The sequence below is a fragment of the Varanus komodoensis genome, unplaced genomic scaffold (genome assembly GCF_004798865.1).
Source record: "Varanus komodoensis strain SLA01 unplaced genomic scaffold, ASM479886v1 scaffold23, whole genome shotgun sequence".
Taxonomy (NCBI): Eukaryota; Metazoa; Chordata; class Lepidosauria; order Squamata; family Varanidae; genus Varanus; species Varanus komodoensis.
This window is the reverse complement of record NW_025335627.1, coordinates 11,790,361-11,816,913: the sequence shown is the minus strand read 5'-3', so window position 1 is coordinate 11,816,913 and position 26,553 is coordinate 11,790,361. Positions and strand designations below refer to the sequence as shown.

The following is a 26,553-nucleotide window of genomic DNA, read 5'->3' as shown; positions in this document are numbered from 1 at the left end:
AGTGGTATCATCGGCATATCTGAGGTTGTTGATATTTCTCCTGACAATCTTAATTTCAATTTGTGATTCATCTAGCCCCGCCTTCCTCATGATGTGGTCTGCATATAAGTTAAATAGGCAGGGCAACAGTATACAGCCTTGCCGAACTCTTTTCTCAATTTTGAACCAATCAGTGGTACCATGTCCAGTTCTCACTGTTGCTTTGCTAGTAATTTTCTGTATTCTCTGTGCTAATATTGCTGGTACTTGTATTTGATCAAAAGTGTTATCCTCTGCAAATGCATTTCCTTTCCCCATCCAATTCTGTAGCAAAGCCTTAATCCTATTTAGTGAGGAATTGTATGGGGATTCAGGCCCCAGCACTTGTGAGATATGTGGAGGAGGCCAGGTTGGTTCCATTCCAAAGGAGCAAATCTTGTGATTTTAAATTGCCACCTACAGTTGTTGTGATACGTAAAGTTCCTTCATCAGAGTTGGCAATGGTTTCTAGCAGACTTCGCAGCCTGTCTGCCACTTCCCCCTTAAATGTGCAAGCAATGGCTGTGTGATGAGAAATAAATTTGGTAGCCCGTCACCTTGGTTTCCAGTTGCTTCTGCAACATTACAGCAATCTGGCTGGCATTAGGAAACACACTTGTTGGCAAACCTGATCCAAGATGCGATGAACTCAATACAATGTGAAATCTGATCACTGGAGAATGGAGACATGGAAGGGTCCCATGAGGTCAGGATACAATTACACTGTGATGCACACATTTCCACTGCTGTCTGACCATGTGGTTTCCTTTTTAAATGGAAGTGCACTTCATTCTCTCAGCATGATCCAGAAGCTAGTGCTGGCTTCAGTGTGACTGACAGACCAATTTTTAATACTGCTGGAAGGAGCTACTTTGCTATCACTACCTTCAGCACAGCGATCCACAAAAATACAAAGTGATTCACAGACAGATGTAGGTGTCACACCATCTAACAACACATGGTGTTATACAGAGCATTCTAAACATAGCAGTATTTTGCCCATTCACTGCTTTTGTAAACTGGAGTCTGGTGGGAGTTACTACAGTGCCAAGCTGTAGTAAATTCTTTGCTTTTCTTTCACACTTGTGAAGCAAGCTTTTACTTACTTACTTGGTTATCTATTTGCTGCCTTTTTAAACAGCCAAATAAACCAAACACTGGATGAACAATGCAATACATTTTCTAGGATTGTATTCCAAATATTCCATCCCAAAGGATGTGTCTAGAAGACCTCTCATTCCTTAGATGTACATTCAAAAGCCTTTGAAAGTTTATCATCATACTGTATTTTCCTGTCAAGAGATAGACTTTAATTTCAACATTAAAATCCTTCAAAGCAAGTTGCAAGTATACCTCTGCTAACATAACTAAAGATGTCAATTCCTTCAATGCCGATTGTGGGGATTAGACAGGTCAGCTCTTTAAATATCACATTCATGACAAATGTTTCAGAATAAGTATATGAATTAAAATACCACACCCAGAATTCAGTTACATCCAGCTGACATATTAAACTGAAGACAATCTTATAAAAAGGGTGGGAAACACATCTGGATGGAAATGTATGTAATCAATAGGGTTTTTTGAAAATTTGTTCCTAATTGTGTGCTGGATTATGGCTGTGAACTTCAAACTATTTATGGCAACTTTCCCAATCTGCCACCCTCCAGAGGTGGTGGACTACAGATCCTATCACCTTACAACAACATGGTCTTTGGATATGATGGGACTTGTAGTCCAGACAATCTGGAGCATTCCAAGTTGAAGGAAACTGATCTATGGTGAACAGCAGTAACAACAGAGCCTTTGTATGAGACATCTTCCTTATGGTTGCCTGTTTGTATTGCATTTCCCCTGTCACAGGGAGGATAATGCAGAAATCCTGAAAGAGGAAGGCTGGGTTTTAAGCCATGTAAATTACACTTTTTTGGTGCAATGCACATATCTACTCAAAATGGCTTTGCAAAGCAAAAAGAAGGGAGACTGGCAATTGCATTGGGCACTAAATGTACAGTGTTTTAAAATGTTCCTGTGAGAAGCTGGGAAGAGATGTTCATAGCTACTGCACTGACCCCTCCAGATACCTTCCGTTAGTTTAGGCTGAAATCAGACATGTTAGCAGTGTAAGTTATAGCAGGCAAGGTGATCTTCTCTAACCACTTGCTATCGCACAGAATACTTAAATGCAGGTGCTCCTCTGTTCAGTACAAAAACCATCAGGGGAGAAAAAGAAAATAAAGTGTGTTCTCTTTGTTTCTACCCCACCTTTTTACAGCCTCCACAGAGGAATTTTGCATTTTAACAGAGCAGCAGTTCTGGGGAAGGTGATGTTTAAGCCCTAGGGCCAGTGCTAGGCACCCAAAAGATCCAAGACTCTGGCCCATAGGACAGCCACAAATTTGCATATGGTGGTTCACATGTGCTCTAAAACCTGTGTGCATGCGTGAGTGTATAAATAAAGGACTGTGTGTCCTAAGAACACCCTATTTGTAAAAAGGGATGGATGACAGCGGGGGAGGGTATTTGATTTCCAAAAAAAAAAAAAAAACCCAAACAGGCCTCAGGCAGAAAGATGGGGGTTGCAGCCGGAGGTGAAGCACCTGTGGGCACAAAGCCAGCTAATCCCGGGGGATCAGATGAAAGAAGGATCACAACAGGGCCTGTACCTTTATTTCAGCAAGTGCCCATGGGCAGCAGGGTGGTGGGGCAGAGGACCTCCCAGAGGTTCAGAGTTCCAGCCCCACTGGACTCCCCTTAAAACCACCCCTGTGTTTAACATGCTCTTACAGCATACTGTGGGCACATACCGGTAGCTGCTTTCCCCCAGCAGGCAGAGAGTGCCGGGGTGTGGGGAGGCAGAGGGGAAGGGAGATGCGCGCCCTCTCCGAGTGTCACTGCTCTGACCAAAGCATGGCTCCTCCACAGCTGCGTTCAAGTGGGTAGGGCGCTATCCCAGAGGGCAGCTCTTTCCTGTCACAGTTGCTTGACTGTCATTATTTTCCCAAAGGGAGGGGATGGGTGCCTGTAATGCTCCTGCTGCCCTTCCTTTCATCCCCACGCAGGGTCACAAAGGTGACTGAGGCCCTGCAGTGCCCCTCCAGGTGGGAAACAAGAGACTGCCTTGGGGGCAAGAAGCCACTGCTCCCCTCACTCTCCCAACCTGGTGCAGGGAATGACACAGCCAAGAAACCCCAGGGCAGGGGCTGGGTGCAACCTGTGGCAGCCTGTAGACCGTCCCTTGCTTGGAACAAAACAAGTGAGCCTCCCTCCAGGGAACAACACACAGGGCCTCTGCTGTGATCAGCTTTGTCAAAGATCTATTTTAGGGACAAACCAGGCTTGAGTCTCAACTGATTGCGAGGTAACGGCAAAGAAATGCAGCCGGCTTGAACAGAAGAGTAATTCCCCAGTCATGGCCGTCACTAAGAAATCAAGAAAACCCCATGCGATTCCCAGGGCGACGCCTTTTCCCACTGCAGCTTGCTCGAGGCCACTGTGCGGTGCATGCCCTGCTTTGCGCTGGAGACAGTGGCAGTGGGTGTTTTTAGAGCCTAGCATGAAGTGCCAGTTCTTCCCACTTCCTCTTGTTGAGCGTTTAATTGTTGTGGAACCAGTGAGGAAGGAAGTCCCTTTCCTCATCTAGGGGATCTGCTACCCTGCGTTGGGTCGGAATCCAGAAGCCATTTGTGTGTCTGGGACTGAGCCGTGACTGAGTGCCACGAACAGGGCTCCTTCACTCCATTGTGTGAGCTGCTCCTTTGCCAAACCACCAATGATGGCTAAGAACCCAGTACTGTGGGCACTTCCATCGCCAGGATGGATGGGACATCTTGATATGGTCCTGCCTGTCTGGGTGCTGATTGGATTAGTCTAGGCTCAGAGGAAAGTGCTATTGTCTCAGTGCAAGAAAACGAGTCAGACTAAGATAAGAAGTCTCCTGGACCCAACACTGTGTTTTTGGCTGCTGAACAGCTTGATCACACAAATGGGATGGCTTTGTCCACTTGAGGCCAATGCCAGATGTGGCCAACACAGGGCAGAAGCAGTTGCAAAGGAGCGTGACTTCAGTGCCTTTGAAGAGCCATCAGTGCCTGTGAGGGCCGACATGGGCCTAATCTCCCGCTCCCTCTCCATGTGCAGTCACGTATCTTCTCAGGTTTAAACTCGGGAACAAAGGCAAGCTAAGAAGCTGCCTTACCCTTCTGGGAAGTCTACTACAAGAGCCATTTAAATCCATACAATTACTTTAATAAAATATACTAGGATGTTCTAGAGATTAATGGTCTTAAAAACTGTCATTTACAGCTGAGCCTGAAGCCAAGACTATTTTGCATTAGCAGAGGAATGGACTAAGGAAGTATCTGGCACCAACATTTCATAAGAAAAGCGAGGGACTCCTGGCATTTCCTAAGAGAGTCCTGGGAAAGAAAAAGCTGCAGGAAATAACTCTACATTAGGAGGCAGAAGAAAATGGCTGATACATCACAACTTCCCTTCAAAATGTACCCATTACAAATTACAGATTTTAAAAAATTTCCTAGATATGCCTTACACTTCAGAGGAAGAGAGATGAATGCATTTAAAAAATAAAGATAAACACAGGGTATTAAAGGCATCTGTGGATCCTGTGGGCTCCCACTGGACCAGTGCTCACTCCTTCCTTTCTAGAACCTAGGGCTGGGCTCCCATGCTTTTAACATGTACACAGCAAGTAGGCAGACATTCAAAAGGTAAAGCATTTCCACACGTGAACTTGCTATAAAGGCAAGCACACGAACTCCACCTACTGACATTCTGCCTATTCGGAAGGTATTGAAGGCACAAGAGACCTGCCAAGAAAAGAAATTAGCCACTCTACTGGAAGCAATCTAGAAAGCCATTCTGAAGCTTTTGCCAGCAACTAGACCTCAATCAGCATCAAGGCTCAGAGTTGGCTTTGGTGGCTGAACTCCACCCTGGAACATCTGAAGAGACCAGAGTACTTAGGTGCAGAGCGCATGCCACTAGATCGAAGGATTCTAGATCAAAGGATGGCTTTTCTAGACACCCTCAGCACCTCTTCTGCTAGCAACCGAGCACAGGCTACTGCGTGAATTGCACCTCGCCTGGTGTCTCTTGTCTAGCGGTGGAAGAAACAGTCACTACTGCAGAGACGCTTGTGCAAAACCACATTCCAAGGCTAAGGTTTTATCACACAGAACACCCACACACACCAGGCGGCCAGGGTTGCAATCCACATACCCCATTTGGTGTGCAGTGTGGCAAGACAGGGCATTACAGACAAAGGACATGGGGGCCAGGAGGTCAACCAGAAGAGAGACCAAAGGGGCTGATAAGCAAGGGAAGGAACAGAAGACAGAGAAAGCAAGAGGAAGTGGAAAGAAGATGCAGGCCACAGAAATGGAGGTTGCATTTCATGAGCTGAGTAAAATCACCAAAAATTTTTTTGGTTACAAGGCACTGTGGCAAGACTTATACAGCATGTGTGTACTCAGGAACAATAAGCTCCCCAGAGAGGTCCGCCTGGCGCCGTCGTTATTTGTTTTTCGGCGCCAGGCAAAGACCTTTTTATTTAAGCAGTATTTTAAATGTTAATATTATTGAATTTTATTTGGCCAGGGCGGCTTGTTTTATAGTGTATATTTGTATTTTATTGTATATATTTTAAAATGTTATTTTAAATTTTTTGTTGTAAGCCGCCCCGAGGCTTCGGCGAATGGGGCGGCATAAAAATGTTTTAATAAAATAAAAAAAATAAAATAAAATAAGCTATGTAGAAAATCTAAAAAGTAATGCTAAACAGACTGGGCCACTTGTATGCTGTCAATGTTTGTACCTATAATGCATATACATCAGTTGTTATCTGGCATTTCTAAAATATGACCTAAAATCATCTTTGGGGTAGGATGAAATTGGACCATGGTGCCTGGGGAAATGGTTAGTTCCTCCACTCCACCCCACCCCACCCTGCTACTTCCTGAATGTTGCTATTTCAGTTCTGCTCCCCCACTCTGCTGTCAATAGATAACAGAAAACATGCACCTTCAAATGCATACACTCATGGAACATCACATCTAGTTTCGCCCATATGAGCTTCGTCCTGTGACTATTATTCTAGTATGCTGGTGTGTGCACAGACAAGTCCCATCTGCAATTGTACAGTTCCAGCTGGTGTGAGACATTCTTTGATTTAAATGAAGGAGAAATTGGTTGCTACATCCCAAAGATAAGCACACTTATTCACTCCAGAACCATCTTATCAATATCAATGACAACCAGGATCTTCTTTGTGCATTTGTATTCCACCTTTCTTCGAATAACCTTACACATATACCTGGAGTTAACCCACCTTACCCTGATAATGAATCTGTGAGTTGAGACAGCTCAGCATGTTTTGTTGCCTGAGACAGAATATCAAAAAGGTGCCCCTCCACCAAGTAAAAATATAGTGTTTCATTAAATATTTGAGTTTGTTTTAAGAAAAAAAGTGGGATATTAATGTAACAAATAAATAGAAATCTTGCAACAGGCTGAGATTTAAGCCGCTGCCTGCAGAAATCCACCTCATACCTGTGCAATGGTAAAGCCAGGCCTGTCTCAGAGGCAGGTGAAGCTGAGAAGGCAGTGCTGAACCAAGCTTTTCCACAGCCTGGGTAAAAAAAGTACACAGGAGCCATCAACCTGCCCCAGCATGTGCCCCCCCCACCCCATCACCCCTCTACCTGCACCATTCTGCCTCATTGCCACCGCCTCCCTCTCAGAGCAAACCAGGGGGTGAGCAGGCTCTCCCATGCTTGACTCTGAAACACCCCCCCCCCCCCAGTAATCAATATAGGCCTGGCCAGAGATCTCCGCAGCTGTGCCAGCCACCTTTTCTGGCCAGTGCAGCTCTCCAGAGAGCCCAGCTGCCTGGCCACTGGTGCACAGCAAGTCGGAGGAAAGGTGCCTGTTGCAGATGGCACTGCTGGCTGCTCTGCTGCTAGGACGCATTTGCCACAGCGTTGGAGTGGCTGGAGGGAGACGCCTGAGGCGCCCCTGCAATGCCACCTCCTGGCACAAGAGGGCAGTGGCAGGAGTGGCTGATGATAGCAGCAGGCGTTCTGCCCTTCCCATTCAAATGCCTGAGGCATGCGATTTACCCCACCTCAGGAGAGGGCTGGGTCTGGAGAGCAGTGTGCCTATAGCAGGGCTATAGCTCAGTGGCAGGCTAGCTGCTCTGCATGCAGCAAGTCCCAGCATCCCCATGAAGGACTACAAAAGGACCCTTGGAGGGCCAAGTAGAGAATACTGAGCTAGACAGACCCCTGCCTGACACAGTATAAAGCAGCTTCCTAATTTCTTCCCACACTGCTCTGTCTCTCCAAATGCCCGGACCGGATGACAACCATACATGCATTGTGCAGTGCTGTTGCAGCACAGGCTTAGCATGTCAGTGCTTAGATTTCCAGATTAATGACAAGCAGAGTCCCCCACCCTAAAAAACAACTCTGAACTTCTTCTAGTTTATAGAAAGACTACCCAGCTCTGCCAAATTGAAATGTTTAAATCAAGCCCTGCCAAGCTGAAATGTTTTGAACAGAGCTTCACATGAAAAACAAAAGCTTCTGGTGTCAGCCTGACAACCCCAGGGCTGCTTACACAACCACACAACAGCTGTGTTACATATCAAGGACTTCCACAGTGGATGGACCTTTTCAGATTATAGAACACTTGAGCTTTGGACCCCAGAGCTGCACGTCCTCTCTTGCAAACAAGCTAACTGTGGGCTAAGCTGAGGGACTGTACATTGCAAACGAAAAAATAAGAGACTTTTCTTCATAGGCTGCTGCCTGTGACAGCTCAAACCATCTGTCCAGCTAGATGAGCAACTGATTACTCCGACCGGGAGCAGTTCTTCAGGATCTTTTCCATTTTCTGCTATTGGGAATCCTCTGGGACTGAGGTTAGAACTTTCCACATGCCAAGCATGTGTTCTGCAACTGAGCAATGCCCCCTCCCCTTGCCCAGGCTCCTCCTCCTGTCCATCCTACTAAGCAGTTATACTTGAACCTGGCTCCCAAACAGGCACCTCCCCCCATAAAACCCTCCTGCCACACAGAAAACCTCCAAATACCTAAAGAACACAAGAGGTTTTTTCCCCACCATTTCTTGCTCAGATGAGCACCTTAAAGTTAATGCACAATTTATGGTGGCCAAAGGGTGTGCTTGCATTACAAATGCCCTCCCTCTGCTTTTTTCCCATGTGGAAGACAGCACAGAGAGTGCAAGGTGGGCCAAAGACTAATTTAAGAGTCAGTGTGAAAATGACCTCAGATGGCTGCTAGCGAGAATAAGTGCCTTTTTATGTAGCTGCTCGGTCATTCTTTTTAATATGGAAAGCAAAACCTAGGTGTGGCACTAAAGCTGCTCCCTGTGCAACATCTTCAGCATATGCCTGCCTCCTGAAGGATGGGAAAAAAGAAACATTTGGTGTTTTCAGACATGTGTTTGGCACCACAGGAGCCTGCTGGTTGGTTGAGACTCCCTGTAGTGTGCTGGCAGCGATGTATGCTGCCTTTGCAACCACTTTTCCCACCTTCCTCCCTGCTGGATCTGCATCCCACTCTCCTTTCCCACCTGCTCAGGCAAGGATTCTCGTATGCCTCCTGGTAGGCAGGTGGGTGGCAGCTCTGCCAAGGAGCAGGGTAGGCACTGTGGTCGTGTCCATCTCTTTTATATCTGTAATGTGATTCAACAGACAGGATCCGATCCAGCATCCCTATTTTAGGGAATCACGTTTGTCTCTAAATTTATGAAGAGACTGAAGTTGATGAGCTCCGTAGTTGAGCAGCAGGCAGCCTGCAGCCCTCCAGTGCTTCGGACTACAAATTGTGCAATGTAGGATTTGGAGTCCTAGTCCAGGTTACCTTCTCCTGCTGTAGCATCATGCAGGTTGTAAGCCTGTCCAGCGAGTTGCCTGGGCCAGTTTCCTGTCATGTTAAGTCCTTAAACCCAGACACCTCCAGATGTTCTGCGAGCACACTGGATCAAACAAAGGAATTCTTCATCTCTTCTATGGAGGTTGCAATTGTTAGAAAGATTACAAATACCTGAAGCATTAGAACAGGTGTTCTGGGAGAAACCTTGAACAACATCAGTGTCCATTGCCAGCATTTGTATGTGCTAGGAATTTTTCTAGCTCAGCTTTGATCCCCACCCCCCAATCCATTGGCACACACAAGCATCTGACTTCCAGGTTAGCCCTGTGTAGTTTGAAAAATGTGACTGATCTTGTTTTTCACAGTCTATACTTGACAGTGCATTCCATGATTCTACCCTTAAGAAAAAGGGTACATACACTTTTGGCACTTTTGAAAGCCTTCACCAATAGAAGTTAAATGCTGACCATTCACTTTTACCTCTTATCCATCTCTTATCCAAGCTGAAACCCATCATTTTTTTACCCCGTCCTCATATGAAGCGTGCTTTGCAGCCATGAGCTTTGCCATTTTAAAATTATAGATGCTTGACGTCTGACCCTAACAACCTGTTTGCTACTGTGACTTCTAATAGTTAGCTGTCAGATTTCCTCTAACTCCCCTCATTTTTTTCTCCAGGCTATCTCTGTCTCCGAGTACTCAATCAAGTTCTTCTGGTGAATCTGTCTAATGTGCCTGAAGACAACCAAATCATGAAAATTGATATCTTCTGTGAACATGACCATTTTTGCTCCCCAGAACTACTTTATAAAGATTAAGACAATACTAAAGCTGCAAGCTAATTGCTCTGATGAACTGATATGGTTCACTGAACATGGAGGGGGAGATGTGGATTTTTAAGAAGTCTGTAGCCCTGGAAAAGGCTGCTAAATACTGAAGAATTGTTATGAATTACCTAGGTCCCTTCTCCTCTCTTGGATGCAGACCTTAATTGAGAGGTGTGCATCCAAGGGGTTTGAGAGCAAGGCTGAAGCTGAGAGCGAGGCTGCCGGGGGGTGGGGGGGCAGACTCTCACTAGGCTGGCTGCAAAGCAGCTCACCCCAGGCGGAAGGGCCAAGGCTGAGGCACCAGACTAAGACACAGCCTCCCTCTTCAGGGGGAACAGCCACACCAGCAGAAACAGGATGGGCTCCTTGGTGGCGATGGGGGAGGAGGACCTCCTGAAGGGCAGCAGCTGGGCAGCAGCAGTGCTCGAAGGCGACACGGTGGGGATCTTCCACGGACAACGGCAGTGGCATTTGGGCTAACTCTGGCCAGTACAGTGCACAAGAAGACTAAGGAACACCACTTCTGGGTCTCCTTACCTTAAAAACCCTGTGATGAAACAGTCCAAACTGAAGCAAGAGACAGTGCCAAAAAGTGAGACACCGAGTTGGAAGGTACCATACAAGTTACTGGAGAAGAGAAAAAGACAAATCCTAGCAGCGCTGTCGCAAATGACTCGACTAGCTCACACACAAAAGGAGGTCTAGTGGCTGACTTGCACAGAGGTGAATGAAAGTCCCATGCTAGACAACACGTACAATTGGGACATGGAACTTCAGAAGAAAGAACGGAGGAAAACTGGAAATCATAAAGCAATGAAAATGGAAAGAATGAACGTCACAAACTTGAAACAGAACTGGAATGGGACATTCCAATCAGACAAATAAAAAGGTTTTACTCCAGAAATTACAAACTCAGAAGAAAGGTGCAGCAATATAGTGACTCTAATACTGAGGCAAAGTGTAGCACAGGCAGTAAGAGGCTATAATGAAAAATACAACCAAATAATATCATTATTAGTGGAAATATCATTAGTGGAAACCCTATCAGCATAACCATCATTCAAGTCTATGCTTCAACAACAGAAGCTGCTGAAGAAGAAATTGAAAACTTCTATGCAGGTGTTCAACAGGAAATTGTTAACACACCAAAACAAGACATGCTGCTAATCATAGATGACTGGAATGCAAAAGTAGGAAACATAGTAGAATCAAATGCTGTAGGAAAATTCAGCCTAGGGGTAAGAAATAAAGCAGGAGAATGACACATAGAATTTTGTAAATTCAACTATCTTTTCATTCCAACTTCATAGTTCAAGCTACAGTTCAGATGACTACATATCTGAACATTACCACCTGACCAATAGAGAAACAAAATAGACTAAAAAAATAACTGGAAGCAGAAAGTGGAGAAGCTGAACTCTCACTTCAGATAAGACCAGGAGCAGATTGTCATAGTGATGCATTTGAAACATGGTGCTGGAGGACAGCTTTGCGAATACCTTGGACTGGACCAAAAGAAAGACAAACAAGCAGGTCCTAGATCAAATCAAGCCAGAAAATTTCCTGGACACAAAAACTGAGGCTGTCATATTGTGTGCACATTGTGAAAAGGCAAAACTCTCTGGAGAAGACAATCATGCAGGGGGAAGTTGAAGGAAGAAAAAAAAAGGCAGACAATATTATTGACTTCATAAAAGAAACTTCAGTCTTGGATGTAGAGGAGGACTGTCATGGATAAGGCATTTTGGAGGGCTTTCCTTCATAGGGTCACCATAAGTTGGAGATGACTTGACAGCACAGAAGAAGAACAACAGGGTGCCTTTATTTGATTCGGGCAATGCTTTCAAGAGAACCTTCTAAACAATTATCATTTGCCAAAGAAGGGACACCTTTCAGCAGCGATTTACCTAAACTGCTTGTTGTGCTGGCATTAAAACAGGAACTGTGAGACAAAGAACCTGTAAAAAGCATGGTACAGAATTGTACCATCTTTTTGTTCCTCCTTGGCTTGGGCTATGCCACTTGAGGTGTTTCTGCAAAGACCTCTCAGCTGTTCCGTAGGCCCCAGCCTCTCTGCAGCTTGCAGGCAGTGCATGTGTTGAGTCAACATATCTAACAACACCCCCACACAGAGAGATCTGCTTCAATTTGGAGCAGCCATCTTCAGCTGAGAAGTTTGTTGCCTATAAAGTGTTACATGCTTTAAAACAAGTATGCCTTGTTAATACAAAAAAAGGGAAAATTTAATTAATTCACAGCCTTCAACAACAGGAGCATATCATTTTGGATATGGCACTAAGGTAGACACATCACATCCAGTTGCACACAGAGGCAAATGGCTGAATGGTACATGCTGATGGGGATCTGTTTCAGTCTCCTCCTCTTAAGGGAGCCTCACACAATTGTAAACCACCCAGAAAGCATCGGCTATGGGTGGGATAGATATGTAATAAATAACAACAATAATCAGAAATGTATAAAGTCCTCTGAGACATTTAAGTCCCAATCCTATGGAAGTTTAGAAAAAAATAAAAAGGCCACAACTTTTATAGTCTCTTTTCTAAACCTACATAGGGCTATATTCTTAATTACTCTGACTGAAGCCTTCTTAGCTTTCCTTGAAATCCTACAGCTGTTTTGTCTGACAAATGAATACCCCTCACTTCAAATGTCACTCCAGATACAATTTGGAGGCAAATGTACCACTACGATGCATTTTACCCCCACACTAGAGTGCAGTGCACAGTGCACTCAATTAACTCACACTAGAGTGCACAGTGCAAGGAATAGTTTCTTGGCACCAAAACAGTGCCCATTTCTTTATGTAAATTTGTTTGCTTCTATGTAAATCTGAAGTAGCCTAATGCCTTACATCGAGAGTAAGTTATTTTTTCCTCTCAAAGCCATGTGATGGGCAAGCTGGCCAGATACCCATCCTAATTAGCAAAGGTTTTCCAAATGTGCTTTTTGAATGGCAGCTTCTTGCCTTGTTTTGCTATAGAAGCGTTATCCTGACTCCATTGGGACATTTCAAAATGATGTGTCTCATCTCTTGGGTATGTTCTCCTGAGAAAACTGGTATAATCACAATCAGCAGCTGAACACTTAGGAAAATCCCCAGTGAGTCATAGGAATGAGTTGGCTCAGCTGATCAAGACATTTGAGTTTCTAACAAGCAATGACAGAAAGGAAAAACTATCATTAAGGCGGTATCCTATGCAGGAAAGAGGTTTGATCTTTGACTGAGACTGATCAGCAAAGCACCATTAATGCAAGTTATTACCAGAGGAAAGACTTCTTCATTTCCTTCTCCCAGATTTGTGAATACTGTGAATGATTACTCATTGGAAAAGGAAAGACATATGGTCAGAGCAGCTTTTCTTCCCTACTCATGTCATTTCAGTAATACAGCTATGAAAGCCAGGATTTACCAATGCTGATTTGAATGAAGTCTTGCATTAAAAAGGCAAAGAATCCTTCCCCTTGCCCATACTGGTTCACCTCTTACTAAGGTTCCTGCAATAGTCCCATCACTTCTCTGTACCAAAAATTTGCCACAGGAGAGATTTTGGTTTCCTTACAGCTGTTTACAACTTGCACCAAAATTCTGGCAGGAGTAAACAGCATAGTAAAATCTTGATCTTCTCCATACCTACCAATCTGAACTTTTCTTCTCTCTTGCCCTCACATAGTTTACCATGCTTGAGCTTCAATCACCTTAGAAAAGAATGCTTATCTGTCAGATGCTTGCATCAGGGCTAGCGGTATGAACAATTTGTTACATTTATATATTCTCCTGTAAAGAATCTAAGACAACTGACATTATTCTCTTCCCCTCTGTTTTTTCCTCACAACAACTGTATGGGGTAAATTAAGCTGTGAGTCTGTGACTGGCCCAAAATCCACCAGTGAGTTTAAGGCTGAGCAGGGATTAGGGCCCAGATCTCCTGAGCCCTGCTCCAAGACTAAACCATTACACCACATATACTGAAAGAGTTGGTACCATGCCGCAGATCAACTTTCATGAGCAGAATCTGTACTAACCAAGAATCTCTATGCATGGATGTTGATCTGAGATATTCTGTGTGTTCCCTTTTCATATAATATATTGCTCACATGATTAGACCATTCTTGTGGTTGCTTAAAGGTGGGTTATATATGCAGCTGCTTTTAGGTGAGGGATCAGTAAGGCACCATGGCCTTAAAAAGTCAGTAGTCCTGGAGACCACATGCCAATGCCCTGATGCTGAAAGGAATTACAGGTTGAACTAGACAACATTAGGTGACCAGCCCCCACCAGCTGATTTCAACCACTGGTCAGCTGACCCTGGGAACTAATGGGCTTCTACCTAGTGCTCCGAAGACTCCACCCCAGGTCTCCCCTCTTCAGTTTGAGCAATTCGACTCCTGGTGAGAAGGTGCTCCTACGGGTTGCTTGCCTAGATTACAATGCTTGCCATTGGCCCATCTGCCTACTTGGTGGCTGGTAAGGGAAACTGGCCTGTGAACAAGCCACTTACTTGACAAATTGCCCTCCTGACTTTAGGGTCCTGGCCTGGTCACCATGTTAACCACCATTATGACAGACATGGAGCTGCAACTTATTCCTCCCTTTTCATCTCTTATTCATAACATCCAGCTAGGCTCTTCTTATCGTTGTGGCATACATTCTCACACCGCTGGCAGCTTCTAATGTGCAACAGGGGACAGGGCAATGTTAAACACAAAAGCATCACACACTGTGTTCTGGAGAGCCAAGGTCTGACCAGAAAGCCTCAGTGATCACTTGCTGGGTTAAAGAGAAAAAGAGGAGGTGCAGCAACTGCATCATTTTGTACCAATTCATTAGACCTCAAGACTTCTGAGATGCAGATCTGTTTGTCAACTGGGATGCAGAGAGGGGCTGCTAGCAGATCACTCTGTGGCACGAGACAAGAGCAGCACACTGCCTTAAGGTACAAAAGATGCTGGGGCAGAGCTGAGGCCAGGGGGAGGGGAGGGGTGGGGGGTAGTGGCTCTGAGGGACCTGGGAAGGACAGCTGGGAGGACTGGGCCCCAGGCTGGCCTGAACTGCACACCTGGTCTAGACAACACTAACCTTGGCAGCACAGCCTGGTTCCAGCTTCCCGTGGTTCCCAAGTCCTGCCAAGGATCCTCTGAACTTATTGGTGTGTGAAAGGATCAGCAGAGGTCAGGCCCAGGAAGCAGAATGCCATTTTGCTCCACCGATGTGAGGCTGCTGTTCTTACTCAAAGTCTAGTGGTGTGAGCTCTTCATTGCTATTAGGAATCCATGAGCTGTGCACCCATTGCATGTGGGACACCTATCCTTTCATCTGTTTTTGTCACTTCTGTAATCTTAGATCCAATACACATTCAGTGCCGCACCCTTAGATTCAATATGTCCGTTCAATGTTCAACCACACACACCATCCAGCCTTTCTAATTATGGACTATGGGCGATGTGGGAATCACTAGTTGATAGCCGAGAGTATGGAATAAGGCGGGGGGGGGTGTTCTCTTTCCCCCCTCTGGGCTAAAAACTACTTGGAATCAAAGTGTGCAATCTTATGCATATGATGATAAAATCCAACCCATCCCTCTTCCTCACTGGTTTTAATATATTAACATTTAAGTCCTGTATTTCCAAAACGGAGGTCATCAAAGTGTTTAATGTCAAGTCCTTCTGAAGAGAGAAGAGTCTTGTAAGTTCCTAGACTTCCCCACTTGCATGACAGAAATCCATATGCACAATGTTACATTGATCTTTAGTCATCTCATGTGGACTCTTGCTGCCTTACATTTCTATGCTGTCCCTTTTTGTTTAGCCCATAATGACTTCAGCCACATTTGTGATAATACAGAAAAACTCAGAAGCTGCATTTTCATCCAACCAGTCCCCAGATTTTGTGACTAACTTTTCATCTCTTGTTCCTCCTCTTTCAGCAACCTCACCTCTGGACATCTGAGACTGATGAGGGAGAAACAAGAAACTCTCAAGGAGTAAAAACAGATCCCCCTAAAACTGGGGTGGGGAACCTACATTACTCCAGATACTGTTGGATTCCAATCCCCATCAAGCCAAGCCTTCATGTAGGCCAGCAGAGAAGGGCACTAGGTTCCAACACCTGCCCTGGAGAATTATGCTCATGTATTCATGCACAGACATTTGGAAATACAGTTTGTTCAGATACATTGTTCTTATGATCCAAAAGGGAGAAGAAAAAACAGACCTATGTATAAAAATATCATTATTTTATTACATTCCACACAATACATTGTCGAGAATTCAAAATTCCACAAGATATTTTCACACACAGGCAACTGGGTGATGCTGACGATGTTACATCTGTAAAGGGAGGGGGTGAAAGGTGGCAGTAAAAATCAGGGGTGGGCAGGGCAGTCTTTGGCGAATTTTTAAAAATTGGGTATCTCAATCATTTAAACACAGCCAGATCGAGTATATCTGATCCACTGAGAAATCTGAAATACTGCTGAATATATTTATACTTGACTGCTGTTAGGTGTAGGATCCAGAAATCAGTGGGAGAGAACAGTTAAATTCACCATTACCTGTCATTGTTTCACTCTGGGGATTTCCTATCTGAGATACTATAGAAATCTAGGTACTTGCTTATGACTTCCATATTGGAAAAAGTTTTCCTAGGACTTGCAAAATTAACAAAACACATCATAAGAGGTGACTTCCTGATTATCTCCTTAAGTAAGATGAGGTCACCTTGGCCAGAGGCCCTCCTTGAAGAGGAATACCTACCCCCTCCCCATTTTGCAATACGACATGTATGACTGCTGTGCTCTCGTGTATCCCTTCTTTTCAGATGTAGAGTATCAGCACGTAACACTCTTTCTTCTCCTTATAGACTCTGGACTTCAAAAAACCAGTTTCTCTAATAATCAGCACTGTGTGGCATTAATTCAGCTAAGCAAGCATCTTGGCAGAATAAATTTGCTACATGCACTAGAGCATGCTACCTGAACAACACAGGGTGGGAGGATGTGACATACACCCCTAGGTAAAGTGTTCCTCTGGGGAACTGGCAAAGAATCTCCAGTCTCTTCCATGATCCATGACAACCCTGTGTGTACATGGGGTTCAGTCCACTGGGAATTTTCTCCATACAATTAAATCCACGGGAGTTACTCAAGGGGGGCACCAATGTTTTAGAAGGAGTCCCACTGGTTTTAGTGGGCTGGCACAGAAGATGCCTCCCATGGAATGCATCCCAGCACAACAATTCTCTTGCTCTAAGGCTGAAATCCTATACACCCTTACCTGGGAGGAAGTCCTACTAAACTTAATGGGGCTTGCTTTTGAGTAGGCAGGTATAAGATTGTACTGTTAAGTTTTCATTAGGAAAAGGGGATGGATAGAAATTTTATGATGCATATAACAACTAGCCATTACTGGATAGCTTTTTAAGCAAACAATGCTGGAAAATTCTGTTCACTGGAGATGTATTTTTGCCTGAAAATTTATCAGATTGAACAATTCCAACCACCTTTGTGTGTTATCACTTGTTAATCTATATAAGGCATTTCCGTTGCATTATTTCAAGCAAATCAATAGATAGAGGCTTATCGTGGACTCCATTATTTCTCCATCGTTAAAAAATGCAGAGATATCTAGAATTTAACAGGTCCTATTCTTAGGGTTTTGGTTGATAGATGTCATTATGGACATCTCAAGATGCAACATGACTGCAAATGCTAACTGGGTCAATCAGCCATTTATGTGAACTTGGAGAGAGAAAATGGCGGGGGGGACAATTCTTTGCCTTTTGTAAATTACTAGTAAAAATACAAGGAAGAAATTTCCTTACTCTTACAAAAAAGAAAAGAAAGTATCATTAAAAGTGAGGTTTACTAATCAAAATAAATAAACCTCAGATTTATGACCTACAGCATCTTCCAAAACCTCAGATGTACTGATGTCTATGTATGGTTCTAAGGCTGGGTTTAACAGATAAACTGAACATTCATTATGAGCTTCTCTTGTATAAGGCAACTTGAAAATAGATTTGTTTTGTTGAGGGATTAATTCCACTACCAAAACAATGGCTATGTTTTTGTGATGTCTGGGGGGCAGGGGGAACATTATAAGATATTAGATCTGATCATCTCCAATCCTTTCTTGATTCTTCCCAACATCCACTGTGACTTTTTTCTTTTCTGTTTTGCTTGCCATTTTTAATTTTCCTTTGGCACAGCCTTTCCTATTTCACCAGTTTGAACCTGCTGACTTTCTTAAGGATATCAAACATAAACCCAGCCAGAGCTAGATAAGGCAACAAAAAGCATCGTTCACTTCTCCAAGTAAACAAATCAGTGTATTCATCATTAAAAAGGTATTCTGGGCCTTCCACAAGGCAGAGCAGGAAAAAGCACTCCCTGTGAAAGTCTTAGTGGTACAAGCAAGTCCCAAAGGACCTTTCAAAATAGCCATCCAGCCAATATCACACACACATGCACACTTACATACATATAGATATAGATAGATATACAAGCACACACACCTATACTCTTGCATACCCCTCCTGACTTGCTATTACGTTTCCTTGCAAGTTGTCTACTGGAAAAAACCAAAACCAAGTCTTTGAAAAATAAAGGAGCATTCACTTTCAAAGAGACAAGGGAGGTAAGTCTCTTCTTGCGATCCAAGATGCAGCATTATAGTTAAGAGTTCGTAAAAGAAAAAAGGGGTGGGGAAAGAGATGTCTTGAGTTCACATATATGCTGGGTAAGGAAAAAAGTGCAAAATTGAGGCAACATATTTGAAGTCTTAAGTTTTTTGATTTTATTGTGTTCCTGTTCCATTCTCAGCAATGCGAGCTGTGGTCTTGCTCTAGTTTTATTGTTAAAGTCGGCTCCACAGCCAAAGGGGCCCCGTTGGCATAGTGGGAGGTTTTGTAGGTGATGGAGTGATCACTCTTCTTGGCCGCATAGCGGAACCGGTGGTAGTGGAGCACAAGGGCCAGCGCGACGGAGACCAGAACCAGAACAGCACCTCCGGCGGCCATAACGTAATACCAGTAGGCTGGGATGGGCTGCACTGACACCGTGTCCACTGTGGGCTCGCTCCCTGGCAGAAGGGTGCCCCCTGGGGGAGAGACAGAAGAACGTTGCTAGATGGGATGCATGCAGGCCAATCAAATAAAGATGCACACACACATACATGCATTTAAGAGTTCTGAGCAGTTCAAACCAAGTCTGCATGAGTGAGCTTTCCCTTTGGTGGGAAGGTAATTTGGACTTTTGACAAGCAGGCAAATTAAAGCATTTCATTAATTAGGTGGTGGGGGGAGGATATAAATTTTATTAATAGCCATTATACTTAGTAGGAACAGCTCCCCCCGCCACCTCCTCCTCGCCAATCAGCCCAGTCTTGTAGCAGCATGGCACTTGTTTGTCAAGCAATGACAAAACACATCACATTTTTAAACAAGTGACAAGAGTTTAATTGCAAAGTACGAAGCAGGTTGTGACAGGATCACAGGAAAGATACTCAAGGGTGAAAAACATGCTTCATTCCCACGGGAAAAGAAAGCGGAGAAGAATCTGGGGGCAAAACTCTGCTCTTCCGCAGGCCGTCATGCACTGAGATGTAAAGAATTTAAAGTTGTCTCTCCCTCCCAACCCACATCTGATCTTCTGAACAGGCCACTGGAGCTCTCCTCCCATGATTCTGGTACAACTTTCCGAATCGCAGCTAAACCTAGGATTGACTTACAGTGCAAGCCTATGCTTATTCACTCAGAGGCAAGTCTGGTTGGGTTTCAGGCAGTTTACAACCTAGCAAGTACATGCAGGACTGCAAATGAAGTGACTTTCATAGCAATGATAACTGCATGCTTAAACTAATCCCACTGGAAAAATTCAGTTTTTAAAACTAACTTGCAATCCCATATTTCCCGTATTCCCATGTTTCCATGATATTTAAGCAATGCTTTTCCCCACATTGCCCTGAACTAGAGCTGTCACTCAATTAAAGCACTTGTAGGCCTCAAACTTCTTATACTTGGGAGTGAGCTCCTCTGAACTCAATGGGACTTACTTCTGAGAAGATATGTAGAGGTCTCATACTGTGCAAATTAATTATCTGCTGTTTAATAAACTACTCATTCACTTTTGACTATGCATGTATAACAGCAACATCTCTATTTTGAAGCACTGCAGAATTTGCAAGGTAAAACTTATAAAAGAACAAAAGAAATCTGGTGCTTGTTTAAAAGGGAAGCCCACCATCTCTTTACTTTTAATTCCCTATGACAAAAATGTACCAGTCTTAAAAAAAATAAACAGGTGTGATTAACCCCCCTACAATTAATCAACTAAAGCTTTACTTGATCAATATATTACTTAAACAAATTACACCTTAAAGATCTAATTTATGGCCATCTTTATTGTCTGCAGCAGCTCTTTTCAGGAGGGCCACATCAGGATTCTTTGCATGCATCCTGTGCGTACATCTGTAAATATTTCCTCCCACCAGTCCCTAACACACCCAAATACAGCAGCACGCTGAAGGTCTAGAGTGCTTTTGGATTGCATTCTGCACGAACGATCCCTTACTTCCTTCTAAAAGCAGAGGGGGTATTTATTCACCTCACATTGAGACTATTCAGTACTCATAAACTTGGCACTGGGAAACAAGTCATTGTAAATAACTTGGTGGACAATCTAGGAAATTTATTTCCTCTTTGGCTCCTTGGAGGCAGTGTGTCTCGGAAATAATTCCCCAACTAAGATGCCCTGGCCCTGATTTCTCCCCCCCTTCCTGTTTTACAGCTGTCTCTGATAGGCAGGACTAGGCGCTGTGCAGCAGCAGCTGGGTTCTCTCAGGTGTGTTGCAAAAGGTCTGAGACAAACTAGTTGTAAGTTGAGCACCTGACTCAAATTAGCATTACATGAATGAGCATTTGGGAGACTGTTGCTTCCCTCCTCCTTTGTCTCCAAGCATAGTTTGAGGCAAATCATGGCTTGCGGCTTTGCCCAGACTAGCAAAGAATGGCTTGCACTTGCCCTGCAAGAGAGCATGGAACTCTGGTCTCCAAAACAGTAAACTATACATTGCAACGAACTAAGCAAAAGGCTTGAAACAGAATATGGATGAACTGGGTGGAGTGGGAAAAGGGGAAGAAGGGGAAGGGGAGTAAGTGAGCTCCTGGGTGCTTAATGCATGCAACACTAATCCATGGCTCCTCGTTACATCTCAACCATTTCTCCATGTGCATGACAGATCTAAGAAGTGCTGTTTATTATCCATTGCGGGGGAGGGCTACTTCCAGGGCTGGAGGAGCTGCTCCTACTGTGTGACTGAATTTCAGAAGCAAAGTTCACATCCTGCGGCAACAAACACAGAGCAGTCTTTCTTGGAAAGAAGGAATGCAACAACCTCAGTAGGGGGCATAAAAACATCCAGGAGGTTGTATGCTTTGTTACTTCCCCTTACCCCCAATCTGTGGCCATGCCTGTGACCCAAGCTGCATTTGAGGACCTAATGAGATGTGAAGAGAGCAACATCCCTTCCTTATTTACATATTGGCCCTGCTTATGTATAAAGAAGTGAAGGGACCTGTGTCTAATTTTAACATCAAAACAGTTGCCCAAAGAGTGGTGTGGAACCCTCCACCTGTGTTAACATATCTTCCTGTGCTTTGCTGCTTCAAGCTCTTTTCTCCCAAGTCTCTTTGATACCAGAACAATGGCAAGAAAAGTGCCTAAAGCAATAAAGCACACCTGTGGAGAAGCAGGAATAATTTCCCCAACCCCATATGCTCCTTTTAATGTAAAAATGAGGGACGCACACTATATGTGAACAAAGCAAGAACATTAAACATAAACACACATGATTCCAGGCTGCTTTGTGTGTTATCTTTTCCCCAACATGCAAATACACTTGCAAAAAGGGAAACGGAACTGGCTGTAATAGTTCTGTTTCTGCATTCCCTAACACACTGGGCAATGGTTGCAGCAGCAGTGCACACATGTCGTGGTGGCTTCTCTATTTGTGCACATAGTCATGAAAGATACATATGTGCAGGAAAAGGTAAGATATGGATAATTGAGACTATTTTTAACAGGATTATACAGATGGGTGGGTCACTGGGCAGCCAGCACTTCCCCATTCCACATACATTATGTACAGCTTATGCAAAATGCATTATTTCCTTAAATGAACAGTCCCTGGGTTTCTGCAAGCTGCTATCTATTTGATACTCAATTCAGTGAATTGAATATCAAATGCTGCTTGGCAACTAACTCTGTGTGCGTTCTGTACAAGCTCAGAATAGTCCAGGGAGGAAACAAATCAGGGTGGGATATGCATGGCTAGAAAACTTTCCCATAAACAGCCCTACTGAAAACTGCTCTCAAGGCTGCAACCTGCTACACACTTATTTGGGAGAAAGCCCCATTTAACTTGTGGGGGGGTACTTCTAAGTAAACAGCATAGGATTGCATTTTAATGCAGCTCCAACTAGACTTCTGTGCATTCAGCACTGATATTAATGCTGCTGACCTATTAGACAGGTGAGCTTATAGTTCAGCTGCCTCACAGGTATAGAAATGCTGGGGCCCAGGAGGAGGTTTGAAATAACTTCCAGAGCACGAGCTTCTCCAAGGACAGAAAATGAGCAGCCACTCAGGCATTTATGAGAGAGAAGCAAGAAAGACTCAATTTGTGGTACAAATGTACAATCCTTCCTCATGCACACAAGCCAGAAAGCTCCATCATGCCATCAGCAAGTGACCTCCCATCCCCACAGAGAGGCCAGTTGTTGGAGAGGGAAATGGGAAGGCGACCTTTCTTCTCCCCCTCCACCAGAGATGACCCCTCAGCGGCAAAGTGGACTGACCCAGAGTGTGCACAGAGCCTGTTCCAGACATAATTAGAGAGCCCTGAATGTTAAGACTCTTGAAAGAGATGGTGATCTGGCCTGTTCTGAAGAAGGCGTCTCTGGACACCACCAACCAGAGGTGGCCACCAGCTTTAGATCGGTGGCCAATATTCCTTTTTTCGGCAAGGTGCTAGAGTGGGTGGTGGCAGGACAACTCCAAGCACTCTTTCAGCTGAAGTCCAGGCCCAATTCAAGGTGCTGGTTTTGACCTATAAATCCCTAAACGGCTTGGGACCAGGATACCTGAAGGAACGTCCCCTTCCTTATACGCCCCTTAGGATCTGTGGGAGAGGCCCTGCTCCAAGAGCCCTCCCTGAAGGAGGTAAAAAGGGCATCTACTCAGAGTAGGGCCTTCTCTCTGGTGGCACCCAGATTGTGGAATGCGCTCCCTGGAGAGGTTCACCTGATGCCGATCTTATATTCTTTTCAGCGCCAGGTCAAAGCCTTTTTATTCAATCCTTACTTTAAAAATTAGTATCTTAATGTTTTAACAGTTGCTTTTGGTTTAATTTACTTTACTGGTTATTTGTTATTATACTGGATTGTTTTATCATACTTTGATTTTAATGACTGTAAGCCATCCTGAGATACTATGCATAAGGGATGGTATATAAAAGTTGTTGTTTTTTTTTTTTTTTAAAGACTTTCTGTAGCAGGTATCAGCTTGCAGGGCTCTCTCCACCACCACCCCAAAAAAGGTCCAAATCTATGTCCAAGTCTCCTGTAAAACAATGACCTCTGACAAATCATATTTCAGAAAGTGGTAAGCAGAGAATGGGTGCCCTTCAAGGATAAACTGCTGATCAAAGAGCTCCAGATGACTCAGTCAACTTGTTCTTCTTTGAGAACCCATGAAGCAAGAGGGTTTGGGTGGAGGGAGACAGACAATTGCCTAGTCATATGAACTTAGTCAAATTTGCCTAAGGTAGGATAAGCTGGAGCTAAAGGACGGTGGATAGCTCTGAGATGACCATTTACTCCGAAGGGGTCCAGAACCCAACTAAGCTCACATACTCTTCTATGTCCTGGCTATTTCACCTTCTCTAGGACACACAAAGAAGCTGAAAAGGATAATCCTTAGACCTGCTGAACTGGGTATGTTGACTCAGTCAGGACTGGAGATCAGGAAGTCCTTGAAGTGAGGTTGTGACTGCTCAGGTGACTCCACCTTGAAGGGTTCAGAATCTGAGTCTGGTGCCACTGGGGTCTGTTATTTGGGGGCTATTGTTTGTGATTCCATGGCCTGGTCACTGCTTGGCCCAAAAATACAGATGATAATCAGACTATAAGTAAGCAAAGGAGAGACTGCTGGTTTTAACTCCAGGCCACCCAACCTGCCATTTCTAGTTCTGATTAACTGGACAATGGAATTGGGTGGAGGAAGAGCTCAATTCCTGATCAGCCTGTAGTTGTAGGAAAAGGAAGGAGACAAGCTCTATTCAGAGAATTTCTGATTAAGCTGATTCCCATCCACCCTCTCTACCTTTCCTGCTTTTCCCCAGACCAAAAGTTTAATTTTCTGGTAGAAATTGTGCCTTATCTCAACCACAGAGATGAAAAGTTTACAAAGGAGGCTGCAAAACAAGAGTGAAGCAATAAAGCTGCCCATCTCCTCCGGGAGGCTGAACAAGAACAAACTGTCCCACAAAGTGACAAATGATGTAAATATTTCCAGTTGATGTCCCTGCTCTGCCACCCAGGCAGCACAAGCATGAAAAGCACAAACGACGGTTTAATCACAAGTCCTTTACACCCAGGTCACTGGCACCTCAAGGCCTAGATTCTCAAACAGTACAATTCCACGCTACATCCAGAGGGCTGTGGAGAGAGCTCTAAGGATTATGTCTTTTATTCCAGTCATCCTCAGCTTGATACCCTACAGATATGTTAGACTATAGCTTCCATTACTCATGGACAGCATGACCATTGGGAGTTGCAATCCAACACACCTGGAGGGAAGTTATTCCACTGTAAGTGGCTATCCCTTAGAAAGGATGTTGTTGATGTTATATTACATTTATGCCCCAACTTCCTTCATCTTGCAAAGAACCCAAGGCAGTTTACAAATTTCTCCTCCTTGCCATTTTATCTTCACAAGAACAATGAATCTGGGAGGTTAAGAGTCCGTGATCAGCCCAAAGTCACCCAGTGAGCTTCATGGCTGAGTGGGGACTAGGACCCAGGTCGCCTAAGTCCCAGTCTAACACTCTAACCACCATGCCACACTGGCTGTGGCTTCCCCTTTGCCTACCCAAGATCTAGTAGAAGCCAGGGAAGAAAATAAAATAATTAAAAGCACGTATCTTGACCCAGGTAATTGGAAAAATCAGGTTAAACTAACACAGGAAAAAAATTATCCCATTGAAAAATGTGATCTTCTGAATCTATTTGCAAAGAGGAACATTTTAATGTTTTGTAAGGGCTCAGGTCAAATTAAAAGTCAGGAGACCTTACTAATCATGTTCTATCATCACTGTAAACATTTTCTTTTCTCCCAGTACTGGAGAAGTAACCCTAATATGCTTGAAATGTTGGCCCTGCCAATCCGTTTTGCCCTTGGCTCTGCCCACTACCAGAATGTGTCCCCTGCAAGAGCTTCTTCAGAATGGAATTTAGTCCTTGGGCAGGAAGTGGTTTCTTGCTTTAAAATGAAGGTTTGTATCCAAATGATTTGAACCACAGCAACAACAGATACCACTGAACAGGCTTCTCTTCCCGTATGTAGCCCCAAACAAGCAATCCCTTAAATCTTTTCCAGAGGATAAAGGGTTCCTCTGAATCAGATTTGGAGGATCTGTGGGAGTACTGCAGGAAGGGGAAGTGCTATTCCATGAGTGGTGATGTTGGAACCCAAGTCTAAAAATAAAGTTTTAAAAAAGCCAATGAGTAACATGGAAGAACCAGGTGTCAGTCTTACAGATACACATGCATCCTTCTCTCTAACCAGACTTTTTGAGTCTTTCTTAGTTGGCCTAGGTCCTGGCCCTACCCTATAAGCACCACTTCTAAAGAATAGATGAATCAGTAACTTCAGTACAAGTGATCAAGGTGTCCCATGCCCATCTTCAAAAAAGCCTTCTGAGGAATCACCCGTGGCCACTGATGGTCCCAATGCCTTGACTTCAGATGTGCACCTATAGTGCCCCTTTCCCAACACTTAGGCAGCCATTGTTGTCATCTCCTGCAACATGCAAAAGGGCACATATCTGCATACAGATACAGTAAAGGACCGACTGAAGCCACTGCTGTTTATTTCTAATCGTTTTCTACTGTGTAATAAAACCTGACTTGGAATGATTGACTATGTCATACTTGCAAAAAAGAAAAAAAGAAGACAGCTCCTGGTTTGCATCCTGCCTAATAACACAGATACCACTATATCTAGGCCGCATATACAAGGGCCTGACTTATACAGGGTCTGTTCACAGCCTGCTCAGCTTGTACTCTCAAGTGTACATGGCGGCAGTTTGCACAGTTTTCAATGGCTGACTTCCACTGTGCCCCCTTAGCCCTGCTGCTTGAGAGTCCTAGGAAGGAATGTACGCAGGACACTGCCAAGGACTGCAGCTTCTTGTCTCATCCTGGTCATTTTCTGAACCCCACTAACAATAGCAAAATATGTGGGGTGAAGATAGGGAAATGTTCACTATAAATATAGGTGTCTTGGGATAGGGCTAGGAAAAATGTCTAATATGCTTTTCAGCTGCTGATCCATGCATTTGACAGTGCTTGGTGAGCTGGAGGGTTTGCCTGGTTCAGCATAAGACAGCTCCATGTATTTATTTCCTAAAGGTGTTGTACCCTTTTTTCCCAAATGGAAAGCAAAACAAGAATGAAAAATCTGTTGGGTTAAGTAGAAAGAATATCAATAATG

General features: G+C 44.2%; 1 protein-coding gene across 2 annotated transcripts in view; it reads right to left on the bottom strand.

Moving 5' to 3' along the window:
- NRP2 (neuropilin 2) overlaps positions 1-26,553 on the bottom strand; it is a 240,025-nt gene that overhangs the window by 17,978 nt on the left and 195,494 nt on the right. The window contains exon 16 of one of the 2 annotated variants that reach the window (XM_044431842.1): positions 16,426-18,880. The exons of the other annotated variant lie outside the window; for it this stretch is intronic. Coding sequence (XP_044287777.1) covers positions 18,600-18,880 — 281 coding nt within the window. The 3' untranslated portion in view covers positions 16,426-18,599. Of the gene's footprint in view, positions 1-16,425; positions 18,881-26,553 lie in introns of those variants that run through there. 2 annotated transcript variants of the gene reach the window in all.